Source organism: Colias croceus, chromosome 4, assembly GCF_905220415.1.
Source record: "Colias croceus chromosome 4, ilColCroc2.1".
Taxonomy (NCBI): domain Eukaryota; kingdom Metazoa; phylum Arthropoda; class Insecta; order Lepidoptera; family Pieridae; genus Colias; species Colias croceus.
The window spans coordinates 2,730,363-2,742,955 of record NC_059540.1 but is presented as its reverse complement, the minus strand read 5'-3'; the positions used below and the strand labels follow the sequence as shown (position 1 = coordinate 2,742,955).

Sequence of the window (12,593 nt, the reverse complement as noted above, 5' to 3'; positions counted from 1 at the left end):
GCCCGATACGTCCAGCGGTTTGGGCTGTGCGTTGATAGATCACTATATCAGTCACCTTTGAGTTTTATATATATAGATAATAATAATTATTATAACCTATAAAGAATCCTGGCCATCCTACAAATTACAACATTTAAAAATACATGTTCATAATTGTGTACTTTACATTAAGCCATGCATAACAATTCAAGAGTATATATAATTGAAAATATATATGTAATGTTAACGGTTATTAAAATGATAAATATTGTTCTTCAAAAGTTTGTTATAAGAATGTTTTTTATTGCAAATAAAGTTCTTATAAAGTAACATTATAGTTTTATTTAATAACTTGTAAAATAGTTAAGTTACCTATACACACGTACTGTTGTAGCCTAAAATTTGTAGGAGAGGGGGGGGGGGGGGGTTAAGTCCGTAATTTAGACATATTTGCTACAATACACAACTATTACACTGATTTATACCAAAAAAAATTATATATTATTATTATATTAACATGCAACATATAGACTATCACTAATCAAGGTACATGGTATTTTGCGATAAGTAAAAGTCCCTCGGTTTTCGAAAATTAAAAAAAAAACACCACTTGCCACTCTTCTTTCTTCTAAATAGTTATGTCTTATGTTAACGAACTTATAGTTTTATATTATCTACTTCTTAGTAAGCTGTGGTAAGAGTCTATTTAGATAGGTAGTTAACTCCAAATGTACCTACCTCAATATGTTTATGTGTCATAAATAAATTGAAAGGACATTAAAAAAAACAAATAGTGCTTTAGTTAGATAATTTATTCAAAATTTATAACTCACGATCATATTATTACACAATTTTTACATAAAATCACATATTTTATTTAATTCTATTGACAAAATAGTAAGATAATTTATAATAATGGATTACGAAATTACGTACCTTTGATTAAATACATAAAATTCAACTTATTCTAAAAACTATACAACTCCTTATTAAACAATACCTATGAAATCCGCCACCCAACCAGTCCCACCGTTATTCATTGTAGTTGTGAATATTACCTTAACGTAATTATCTGGACTTGTGTAGTCTGCAGGAGTTACATCACAAAATGTGGATACTACGTTTCCATTTCTATCAACTATACTCAAATAATTTTGGTCACAAGCAACCCCAAGGTCAAATTCTGCGAAATGCAATAATAGACGTGTGTTAGGAGGCGTTTCTATTTCCCATTCACAAGAAGTTCTCTTCCTATATATCTCTGGATACATTGGACTAGTAAATCTTCCTAATTCATTCACTATCTTTCCACCACAACCTCGACCCTTATTTGTAATAACATAATTTAAATCATAAATAATCTGTTCGTTACTATTTATCACATGATTATGCATCAAGATATATCTACCTGTTGAAAACACGGAACGAGATTCATAATCACCTTGAACTCTAATTAAAAGTGGTGATGTTGTCGTTTTACCATCAAAAATAGCCAAGAATGCTTGAGAATTAAAATAATCTGGAAATATTGTTATGATATAGATTGATATTGTATAATTTTCTGGAGCAGTAATAAGTGTAAAACAATCATTACTATTATGGGGATCGATGTTTTCATTATACACTGTTTGAATTCTACCATATGATTCTGTATAATTTCTGCCACAATAACCTACCTGCGAAACTTGAATATCTACGCCTTTATGTTTTGATATAGATTCAGGAGACGTTATTAAATTTAAAGTAACGCCGCCATTTACGTAAAAATCTAATGATGAATTGACTCCACACAAGACAAATTGCTCTGGAAAACTTAAAGTCGAATCATAAAAGTATGCATGAGTAAAGAAATTGTCTGCGTATTTATTTAAAACATAATTTGAACCTAACGACATATTATGTATTTCAGTAATACTTCTGATTATTAGTCGATCATTGTCACATTTGTTACCGTTTCCTGGTTGTAAGTCAAGATGATTAATTCTTATATGCACGGTTGCATAAGTTTCGGGACCATGTAAGACATATGTACAATGAAGTCCTCTTGGTATTACTCCTGTCTCAAAACCAGGAGAACGTATCGATTGAATATTGTAATTAACATTAAAAGATGATTCACCACAAGTAGAACGCTGAGCGCTTAGAAGTAATTCAAACCCTGAGCTGACAATCTCTCCATCAGTTGATAGTCTAATCCCCATCAAATTGCTAGACGATATTATTTCAGGCGGAAGAGTATGGCCACAGAATGTCCCAATAACCAAACTATCAGGATTAATACCATCTTTTATTTCAACGAAATCACAGTCACATTTACTTATTCCGATGGCGGTTTGATTAACTTCGGCACACGGCGATACGTGGAAAGAAGAAAAACTGACTTTAACTACGTAGTCTTTCGGTGCTCGTACTGACCAGTGACAGTCTAAAAAGTTTTCATACACCACTGCTCTTCCTATTAACGGGGATTTCAATGTATATTGAGAATTAGGAAGTAAATTTACAGATCCTCCACAGCCGACAGCTTCAGAATAACTGAAAATAATCTGGGCCTGGAAGCCTTTATAACTGAGGTAGGCATCCGATATGAATTGAACAACCGCATTCCTATTTTTGCTCTGTATTACAGTACTTGAATTGATATGACCACATAGCAAGGCAAGCTGCTTATCAGTGTCTATTTTAGGACCATCATATACTGAAATATAATCATTAAGGCAATTTTCATGACTCTCTAAATCAATATAAAAGAATTTAACTACTACTACCTTATTAGTAGGAGCCTCAATCAACCAAGTACAATTCATAAGATCATAATAAGTGTCTAATAAGCCAGATTTAATTGTTGAAGGTTTAGTTATTTTCCCCCCACAGGTATAAATTGAGTATATAAGTTTAAACCCTTTCCTTTGTCCTATTCTATCGGTTTGAAATTGTATGGTAACTTCGTCATAATTTTCTAAGAGGGGTGGCATATTCCTTCCACAATAAGTCTCAAATAAATAATTATAATCACTCTGTGCACGTATAGTCACATTATCGAAACGACAATCAGGATATGTCCCTTCAATATCGAAATCTACAAACTTCACCCATAATTTTCTGTTCGAAGAGACTATTTTATAAGTACAATCTAAAGATGGTCTATATTCATCGGTATATCCTGGACTATACAAAACTTGTTCTTTTTCTGTCGCTTCAAACGTTCCACCGCAAATTGGAGACCACTGAGCGGAGAATCCATCAAGATTTACGTTTGCATCTGAACGGAAAATAACTTTCATTCTATTTAAAGATGAATTATATACTGGTGGAATTGTACGCCCACATAATCTTGCAATTTCACTATACGTTTCATTTTTCCAATCGTAAATAATTACAACATCTTTCGTGCAATTAGCTGTATCTTCTACTACAAAACGGTTTATAAACGTTAATGACACTCTATAGCCTATTTCGGCACTAATGTCCCACACACACTCTTCATTTTCCTGATAATTTTTAGGATAATGTGGAGAGGTAAATACACGATCGTACTTAGTCAAATACCCTCCACATTTATCACTTACAGTTTTTGTTATTAACTTAATATTCGATATCGCTCCTTTAGAATGATACTGAATATACGTATACTTATAGGTGGAAATGAACGAATTTTGAGGCATATTCGTTTTGCAGTAATTTAATATCGATTGGGACTCCGTCAGACCTTGACTGATTTTTATGAACTCATCCGAACAGTCCAAGTTAAACTGCCCTTCTATGGTAGTCTCTGTTTTAGTTCCACTCGGTGCGACAATAACCCACCCACAATCTAATGTGCCGTTATATGACGTAGGAAGGGTCATATTTTTTGTTTCTTGAGCAGCATATACAACTCCACCGCATGGTTGCAATTTCCATTTAATGTTAAACGTAAGAGGTTTTTGAGCTAGTTGAATAGCTTTAAGCGTCATCGTTGTCAATGGAATACTATAAAAGCGTTGTGTATTGTTACCACACAAGGAAAACATCAAATTTCTTCCTTCATTTGCTATCGGGGCATATATAATCAATCTTGAAAAACCATAGCGACAGTTAGAATTTATTGTGCTACTATCTACCGATAAAAATATGGTATTATATGCTGATGAATTAAGATAATCGTCTGTTTTAATATTATACGTCCATTTACATACGTATGAACTTTGAATATCCGGAGCCGATATTTCTCCGCTATTATCTTCAAGAGAACCGCCACAAAGGGCGGGTTCATTTGAACTAAATTTTGCTTTCATACGATGTGGACGATTCTGTTTTAAATAAGTTTTAACAAGTAAATAGACACCGAGTGTGTTTCCTGTTGATTCATATATAATTGAATTAGTTCTATTTTCAACAACATTAATAGGCGATTCAAAACTAACGTCGTTATATACTCCTATTCTATCATTATCATTGTGATCCATGATTTCAAATCTTACTCTACGCGCCTCGTTTGGAACAATAATAATCCATTGGCAATAACGTAAATTCGTTTCACGCGGATAACCTGGTGTTGTTATAAATCCTTCAGATTGTTTAATTACACCACCACACGTTGGCCTCGTTGAATTAAATGTTAATTTAAATCCTCTATATTCAGAAACTTGATTCCAAGGTCCAGGTTTTCCTATGTAAAGTTTAACGACAGCTTCATTAGATAATGTCTCAATGACGCCGTACCCTATTTCATCACTACATAACTGTTTTAATACGACGCTTGTTTTATTAGCTGGTATTATTTCCTCGATTGTCAAGTTTGTATGACAAGATTCTTCAGATGAAGGAAGATTAAAATCTTTTAAATCAATTTTTATTACATGTCTGGTCGGAGAAATTATATGCCATTGACAAAATGTTCCACTTGGTAACATCAACATGTGTGGGTACCCTGGTGATACCAACTCTCCAGCCTCAGCTACTATTGTACCGCCACAAATATCAATCGATATGTTAGCTTTAAATCCGTTTCTAGGTTCCGCTAATCGGGTCGTATACTTTATGTATAGGGCATTACTATCAGTCTTAATTGTACCAGGCTTCTCGCCACAAAACAAGCCTTTACTCGGAGAAAATTCCGATGTGCCATCACGTATTTCAATAGACTCAAATTTGCATTCTCCTTTGCCATCAACATCAAATCTCTCAATAAAGTCAACTCTCAATATTTCACCTGGTGGCGCTGTAAATATCCAAACACATTCCGAAAAGGGCATAGGTATAGAAGGATAATTCGGTGAGTTTATTACTTCCCATTTATGGCCGTTATCCAAGGACGAAGTTAAGCCACATTCGATATTTAATTCCTCATATCTCAATTTGAAAGTCATAAATTTACGAGTCGAAAGTACACGATTGTTGCTAAAATAACTTACGTGCACAGCGTTACTTGTCGATATTAAAGCGTCCAAAGTTTCGTGTGGGTAGCCGCAGTATTTTCCGACTCCCAATAATGGAGACTCCATACTTTCTCCATTCCGTACCATAACATACCTCGTGCACTCGTTTTCATTTGTGATGTTAAAATGTTCAAAGCTTAGTTTAATAATACGCCCCGGTCGCACTTTTATAGTCCAATTACATCTTTTGTTCATCTCAAACATGCCTCCCCTATCCTCCCAGGCTAATTCAATGACGCCAGACTCGCTATTAAGAATTCCACCACACTGAGTTCGCACCGTCGCTGTAAAACCTTTGCGAGCTGTTGTCGAGTCAGATTCAAATATAACTTTTAAAAATTTTGACGTCTCCATAGCTTTAGTTAAATCCTCCTTTAAGCAAACTTTTTGTTTTAGCGGTATCCACGCCTCATTGTCATTGCGCGTATAAATTGAGATATAGTCGGCATAACAGTCACTAGTTTCTTCCAACTCAAATTGATCAAAGGTAAGGATCAAATGATAACTTGGTTTAGCTTCGAAAACCCACTCACAAAGCATATTATTGCCGTATTCCTCTGGATAATTTGGTGAATGAAATGAAACGCTATGTGCATTGGTGACTATTTGTGTTTGATTATAACCACAATTCTTTTTAAGCCTATTTTCGTTATAATCGTCCGCTTGCGACCATTTTAGGTGAAAAGTTGGACTAATGTGTCGTTCTGTTATTACAAATTTGACGAACACAATCGAAGAAGATGATTGTAACACTTTAACTTCATTTTTCAAAAACCCACACATCACGTCGAGAACATTGGCGTCTTCATCGTATCCATCATATATAATGAGCTTACTGTCGCAGGATTGTCGTCGCTTTTTAATAATAATCTCATCGATTCTAATAGTGATACTTCTCGAGCCACTGGCTATAATGCGCCATGAAAATTCACCAATTTCTTCATATGCATAGGGATAAAGTGGAGATGAAATTTCACCATTATCTAAACCAGTTATTTCATTGTTATGTGAAATTCCGTAATGTAGCAGAAATCCATTTCCAGCTTCTTTATTGTCACTGTGGAACTTTAAATAAATCCTTGCACCTTTTGTTGTATTTGTTGGTATTTCATTACCACAATACACCCCTAACAAAGTTCCAGCACCGTCGTTTTCCCGTATTTCTAAATAGTCCTCGTTACAGCGGTCGGAATAAGCAAGGTCAAATTTTTCAAAATTCAAATACATAGAGTTGCCCGGAGATGTATTAATAACCCATTCACAATCCATTGCGTGCGGATAAGATAGTGGATAATTCGGTGAAGCTATAGAACCTTCTTCAGACGACAAAGTTCCCCCACATGCGGTCGAAAGAGAAGAGTAATGTGCAGAAAAATATCCACTTAGAGTATCGGCATATGTGCCATGAACAACAGTGAGTGCACTACCGCGACTAACGATCATAGGAGGTACCTTTCGGCCACAATATTCTCCGATCAGGGGGGCATTTACGTCGTCACCATCAAATATTTTTAGAAAAGAAGACGGGCACTCTTTATTGGTTACAATATCCATATCGCGAGGCAGTGCAATATGTTCTAATGTAAGTTTAATTTTTTGATCAAACTTTGGGGACTTTATAACCCATGTACAGTTATGATTGTGATAGCTAATATATTTATCGTTAGTGATTATGCCATCGTTTTGGGCTTCTAAAACGGCACCACATGTCGCTGAAAAATTAGCTTTGAAACCTTTCGCTGTGCCATAGTTGTCAGTAATAAATTGAACAATTATGTTGGGAGAATTAGATATAATTTGCGACACATTGGATGTTGGACAAATGAGATAAGAGTAATTAGAATGAAGTATATCAGAACCTTCGTATATTTTAATATTATCGCTACAATCTTCTTCGTCATTATCGTTTCCTGTATAAAGGTCTAGATCTAATATATTTAGTTCAATTCTGTGATTTTTCGGTACAGATATATACCACAAACAATCCATGTCATCTTCATAATTTTTTGGATAATTCTTTGAATGAATCTGACCGGACTGAGTTTTAAGGCGGCCACCACACCCAGATGTAATTGATTGAAAATTACCCGCAAAATAAACATCTTTCAGTGTGGATTTTTTGATAAATTTCAATAACATTACATTACTACCAGCAGCTTGTAAAGTATGAATATCACGATTACATACTCTGGCTAACAGAGGAGAAGCAACATTCGGTCCGTTATAGATCTCAATTGCATCTATTGTGCAATTTTTTGTTTCTTCTAATAACACATCTGTGAGTCTCAAATAAACATTTGTTCCTGGAGGAGTGACAATAGTCCATTCACATTCTATTTCAGTGCCAAGATATCTTAGATTGTTTGCAAGTGTTATTACCCCAAATTGTTTACGAATAGTGGTACCACATCCTTCTTTAACCCATTCAAGCCGAAACCCCCTATCAGAATTATAAAGTCCACTTACAAATTTTAAATCAATAGAGTTACTTTTTGATTGTATTGGCGATGGTAAAGTCGTTCCGCAATACTTTTGAGAGTAATTGTCTTCGTTTGCTTGCTTGAATTGTAAATAATCAAATTCACATGGATTTGTATATCCCCCTCTTCTTATATCAGAAAGCCGGGTATACATAGGATATCTGCGTCCTATCCTATTGTAATATAAAGGGAGTTGTATAGCTTTAATACTAAAGTGACTAAAAGTAATGTTGATTTTGTTACCTTTGCCAACCGTTATCGACCATAAACAATCTATGTTTGTAGGATAATTACCAGGAAAACCAGGACTTTCTATGACTCCAAAACTACCGCTTATATTAGTGTGACAGATAGTTTCATAATTAAATAAGAAACCTTTTCCACCTATCAAAATATCTGATCTAAATTTAATGAATGCATAATTACTTGACGTCTCTACATCAGTCAAATTCGCAGTCATCGCACAATACTTGCCCAGACTAGGAGAATATATATCGCGACCATCAAATATTTCCACATGGTCATCTTTGCAATGTTTTGTTGTTTCCAAATCTAAATCTACAAATTTGATTCGAATTCTTGAGCCGCTGTTTGTAACTATTTTATAAAAACATTCCGCATTGTCATAGTATTCTTCGGGGTAATTTGGAGAGGCTATAGATCCGCTGATGCCAGTTAATAATCCTCCACAACCTCTTATGGTTCCATCCCATTCGATTTTAAATCCACTCCCGGATATATAAAAATCAGAATAAAATCGCAAATGCAATTTATGAGAAGTCGAGATAATCTGTTTCGATTTTATCTTGCCACAATATTTTCCAATTAGTGGTGCATTCTGATTCCCACCATCCCTTATTTCCAAATAGTCACCTAAATCACACTTTTCTCTTATAGGTATTTCTAAATCAAAGTCAGTTATGTTAAGAGATATCTGTTGACCTTCGGGCACTGAAATTGTCCAAGTACAATCACGATTAGCTGGATAGCTATTTGGCCAACCTGGAGAGTATATATATCCATGAGTTTTGACATACAATCCACCACATTGCGAACTTTCATCCAGAAATGCATATGACATAGAGAACCCTGAACCTTTTATGCTATTATCAGATACAAATTTTATCAAAAGTTGATTTGTAGACGTTGTCAGAGCAGGCGGAGCTGTAGCGCCACAATATTTTCCTAAAGTGTTGTTTTTATTATCTGCCTCAATTTCTACAAGTTCAACATAGTCGAATTCACATAAACTCTGTTTTTCAATGTCAAATCTGTTCCATGTTATTTTTATAATCATTCCTTCGGGTGCAATTAATAGCCAAGAACAGGATTGATCGTTACTGTAAAACCTTTCATCGTTACCCTGTGATGAATCAGTATCCGGATAATTTATCAGACCAGATGTATTTCTAAATATCCCTCCACATGCTGTATTTAAACTTGTATAATTTGCATAAAAACCAGAACCACTGACACTAGCGTCAGAATGAAACCCAATATATAGATAATTATAAGTGGACGTCTTTGTTGGTGGTATTCGTTGTGATCCTCCGCAATACTTACCTAACAAAGTTGAATTGATGATAGGCCCGTCTCGAATTTCCACGTAATCGTACTGGCAATTAAAGTATACATTATCCTCGATATCGAAATCTTGAAATGTCAATTGTATTACTTTTCCAGGAGAGGTTTCGATAACATATTCGCAATCAGTATTTTTTGGGTATCCAAATGGATAACCTGGAGATTTTAATGTACCACTGTCGCCTGTAATTGTTTTGTGACAAATAGATTCATACGATATCTTGAATCCCTGAGATGATACGCTTTGATCCGATTTGAACTGAATAAATAAAGAATTTGATGTCGATGTGAACGTTTTGGGAACCGTAGTTCCACAGAATTTTCCAACGAGGCGAGAATCTGATGACGGGCCATCGTATATTGCAAGGTAATCGTACGTACATCTAAACGATCGCTCTAAATTAAAAGACTTCAGTGTTATCCGAATTTTTGTGTCGCCCCTTGTTTGTATTTTATAATCGCATAATAAATTATCTTGGTACTTATTTTCGTACAGTGGAGGAAAGATTTCACCTCTCTCTAATGTGAAAAATCCACCGCAACCTGGGACCCCTTCAATTGGAGCATATGTGATTTGGAATCCTTTACCGCTCCCATAGGCATCGGAATGAAAATGAATGAGCATTTCCGAACCGATAGACTGGAGAGGTGCTGGTTGCGATGAATTACAAAATTTATTAATCAACGCGTCTTTTTCGTGTAATCCATCGTAAATTGCTAGATAATCAAAACTACAGTTGGCATGTGATTCTAAGTCCAATTCAAAAAAATGCAATTGAATCCTTTTACCCAATTTTGTAACCAGCCGCCAATAACAATCTCGATTCGGAGGATATTTTCCAGGTGAACCTGGAGAACTTATGTGCCCATGAATAGTCGCATTTACGTAGCCCCCACATTTAGGTTTTATGCTTGTCCAGTGTAAAGCAAAACCTTCCCCTGCTATAGTTTGATCAGATCGGAACCAAAAGTACAAATTGTTGTGACTCGATATAATATTACCGCCTTTTGGAAAATCGCTCCCACAGAATCTACCTATTAATTGACTAGCAGAACTTCTACCATCGTGAATTTGAACGAAATCGTAATGGCATTCTGCATTATGCTCTAAATTAAATTTACTAAAAGTAACATTAATAACTTTATCGGGCGAAGTATGTATAACCCACGCACAGCGTGTATTATGCCTGTACGTTGTATTAGTAAGAGGATATATTATACTACCTTCTTCAGCATCCAATACTCCCCCGCAAGGTTCAGATCTAAATTCACATGTGTCCCCTGTAAACTGTGCTAAACATTCACAACGATAGCCTCTCGTGGCTCTCCCGTCCGGCCTGCATGTCCCGCCATTTAAACACGGATTACTCGCACAATAGTCACCTTGTCGATCACAATTAGCACCACTATAGCCCGGAGAGCAAATGCAGGTGTAGCCCACGTGAAGTGGATGGCACTGACCGTGTAAGCCGCATGGATTAGCTTCACATCCAGTATTATTATTCGTCGGAACAATATAACATCCATGTATCCCGATGCCATCGCCAGACATACCTCTGGGACAAACGCATTGCACCGCTTGTACTCCGAATCCAGGACCATCAATACAGAAAGCGGAAGGGTGACAACCACCCCGATTGATATTACATGAACCTCTCCAGGTACAGATCACACCGTCACCTTGATATCCTGGTGGACAGGACCCGCAGACTCTTGAGCCGAGGGTGTTGTAGCACGATACCTTCGGGCTCAAGCTGCATCCACCGTTTGGCTGTGTTAGACATTCATCAATGTCCCGGCAAATGAATCCATCTCCTTCGTAGCCCGGAGGGCAATGTCCGCATACAAATGACCCGGGGAGGTTGATGCACTCAACTGGAGGATTAATAGAGCATCGTGGCCCTTGCTTCGAATCACACTCATTTACGTCCGTGAGACATGAAATACTTGTCTCATTTGTAGTCCATCCTTGGTCACACATACACTTTATTCCTACTCCTGTATTTACTTGTAAACATGTTCCGTGTCCGCACATTTCGAAATCATTTCCGGAACAGTTTCTTTCTTTTCGCGTGCAGTGGATTCCATACCAGCCAGACTTACAAATACATTCATATGAGCCAGGCCTGTTGATGCATGTCGCGCCGTTTTGACACCCCAAGTCAGTGCCTTCGTACATTTTACACTCGTTCACGTCTTCGTCACAATTTTCTCCTTTCCAATTTTTCGGACATAAACAATAATAACCACTGGCTAGATTCAAACATGTTCCACCATTTTCGCAAGGGTGCGATTGACATTCATCTGATCTTCTTATACTATTTACAGTTGACTGCAACGTGCGTACTCTATTAGCTAGAGTATTTATTCTCCTATTCAAATGTGTAAAATTTACAAGAACAGTATTTGGCACAGTCAAGCTCACGCTTTCTAGACGTTCAATTCTTCTCAATATTTCACTTACATCTTTATTGCTATTTCGATCGTTGTTGTAATCCGAAGGCGGTATCGAAGGCAATAGCCCATTTTTATTAGTCATATTCAAGTCTAATATATTGGTGTTTCCAATAAATATACTAGATCGAGGACCGTTTGGTTTAATGTAAATGTTTTTATCGTAAGCTGATTCCAAAATGAGATCTCCATCAGTAGTTTTAATTTTAGGCCTGTCTTGATACGCTTCACAATTTATATGCACAGAATATAATAGAAGTATTGTAAAATATATGACTAAATTAGTCATTGTCCACGACCACAACGATGAACGAGTCAATTTGAACTAAATTCTGTAACAACAATAATAATATTTAAACATTACATTCTCTAAAACAATAATAAGGGGGCGTTCCAACGCCCAACGTGAAGTGATAATATGGGCCATGTGGCTAAGATAACAATCATAATAGTCGTCAAAATATCAAACATTTTAGCAGATTGAATAACATACTGTTTTCGTGATATTCCATTCCATTTGTCCAAGTTCCATTTGTCCACTTCTGGGATGACTTAAAGGCTCCTGCTTTGTATTAACTATAATTACATCACCCACCCTTTACCCATTGTTAACACAGATGAATGTGGTGTTTTATGAAATTAAAATGTTTTTGGTCACTTAAAGATTCTGAGTTCC

At 36.0% G+C, this 12,593-nt stretch overlaps 1 protein-coding gene across 1 annotated transcript; it reads right to left on the bottom strand.

The window, feature by feature from the left end:
- Positions 1–793: 793 nt before the first annotated feature.
- On the bottom strand, positions 794–12,216 carry LOC123691170 (cubilin homolog). Its single transcript, XM_045635444.1, has one exon. The coding sequence runs from the start codon at positions 12,204–12,206 to the stop codon at positions 969–971; it is 11,238 nt and encodes a 3,745-aa protein (XP_045491400.1). The 5' UTR covers positions 12,207–12,216; the 3' UTR covers positions 794–968.
- Positions 12,217–12,593: the final 377 nt, after the last annotated feature.

Coding starts and splice junctions, on each gene's coding strand:
- LOC123691170 (XM_045635444.1), bottom strand. CDS start 12,206: ATGACTAATTTAGTCATATATTTTACAATACTTCTATTATATTCTGTG.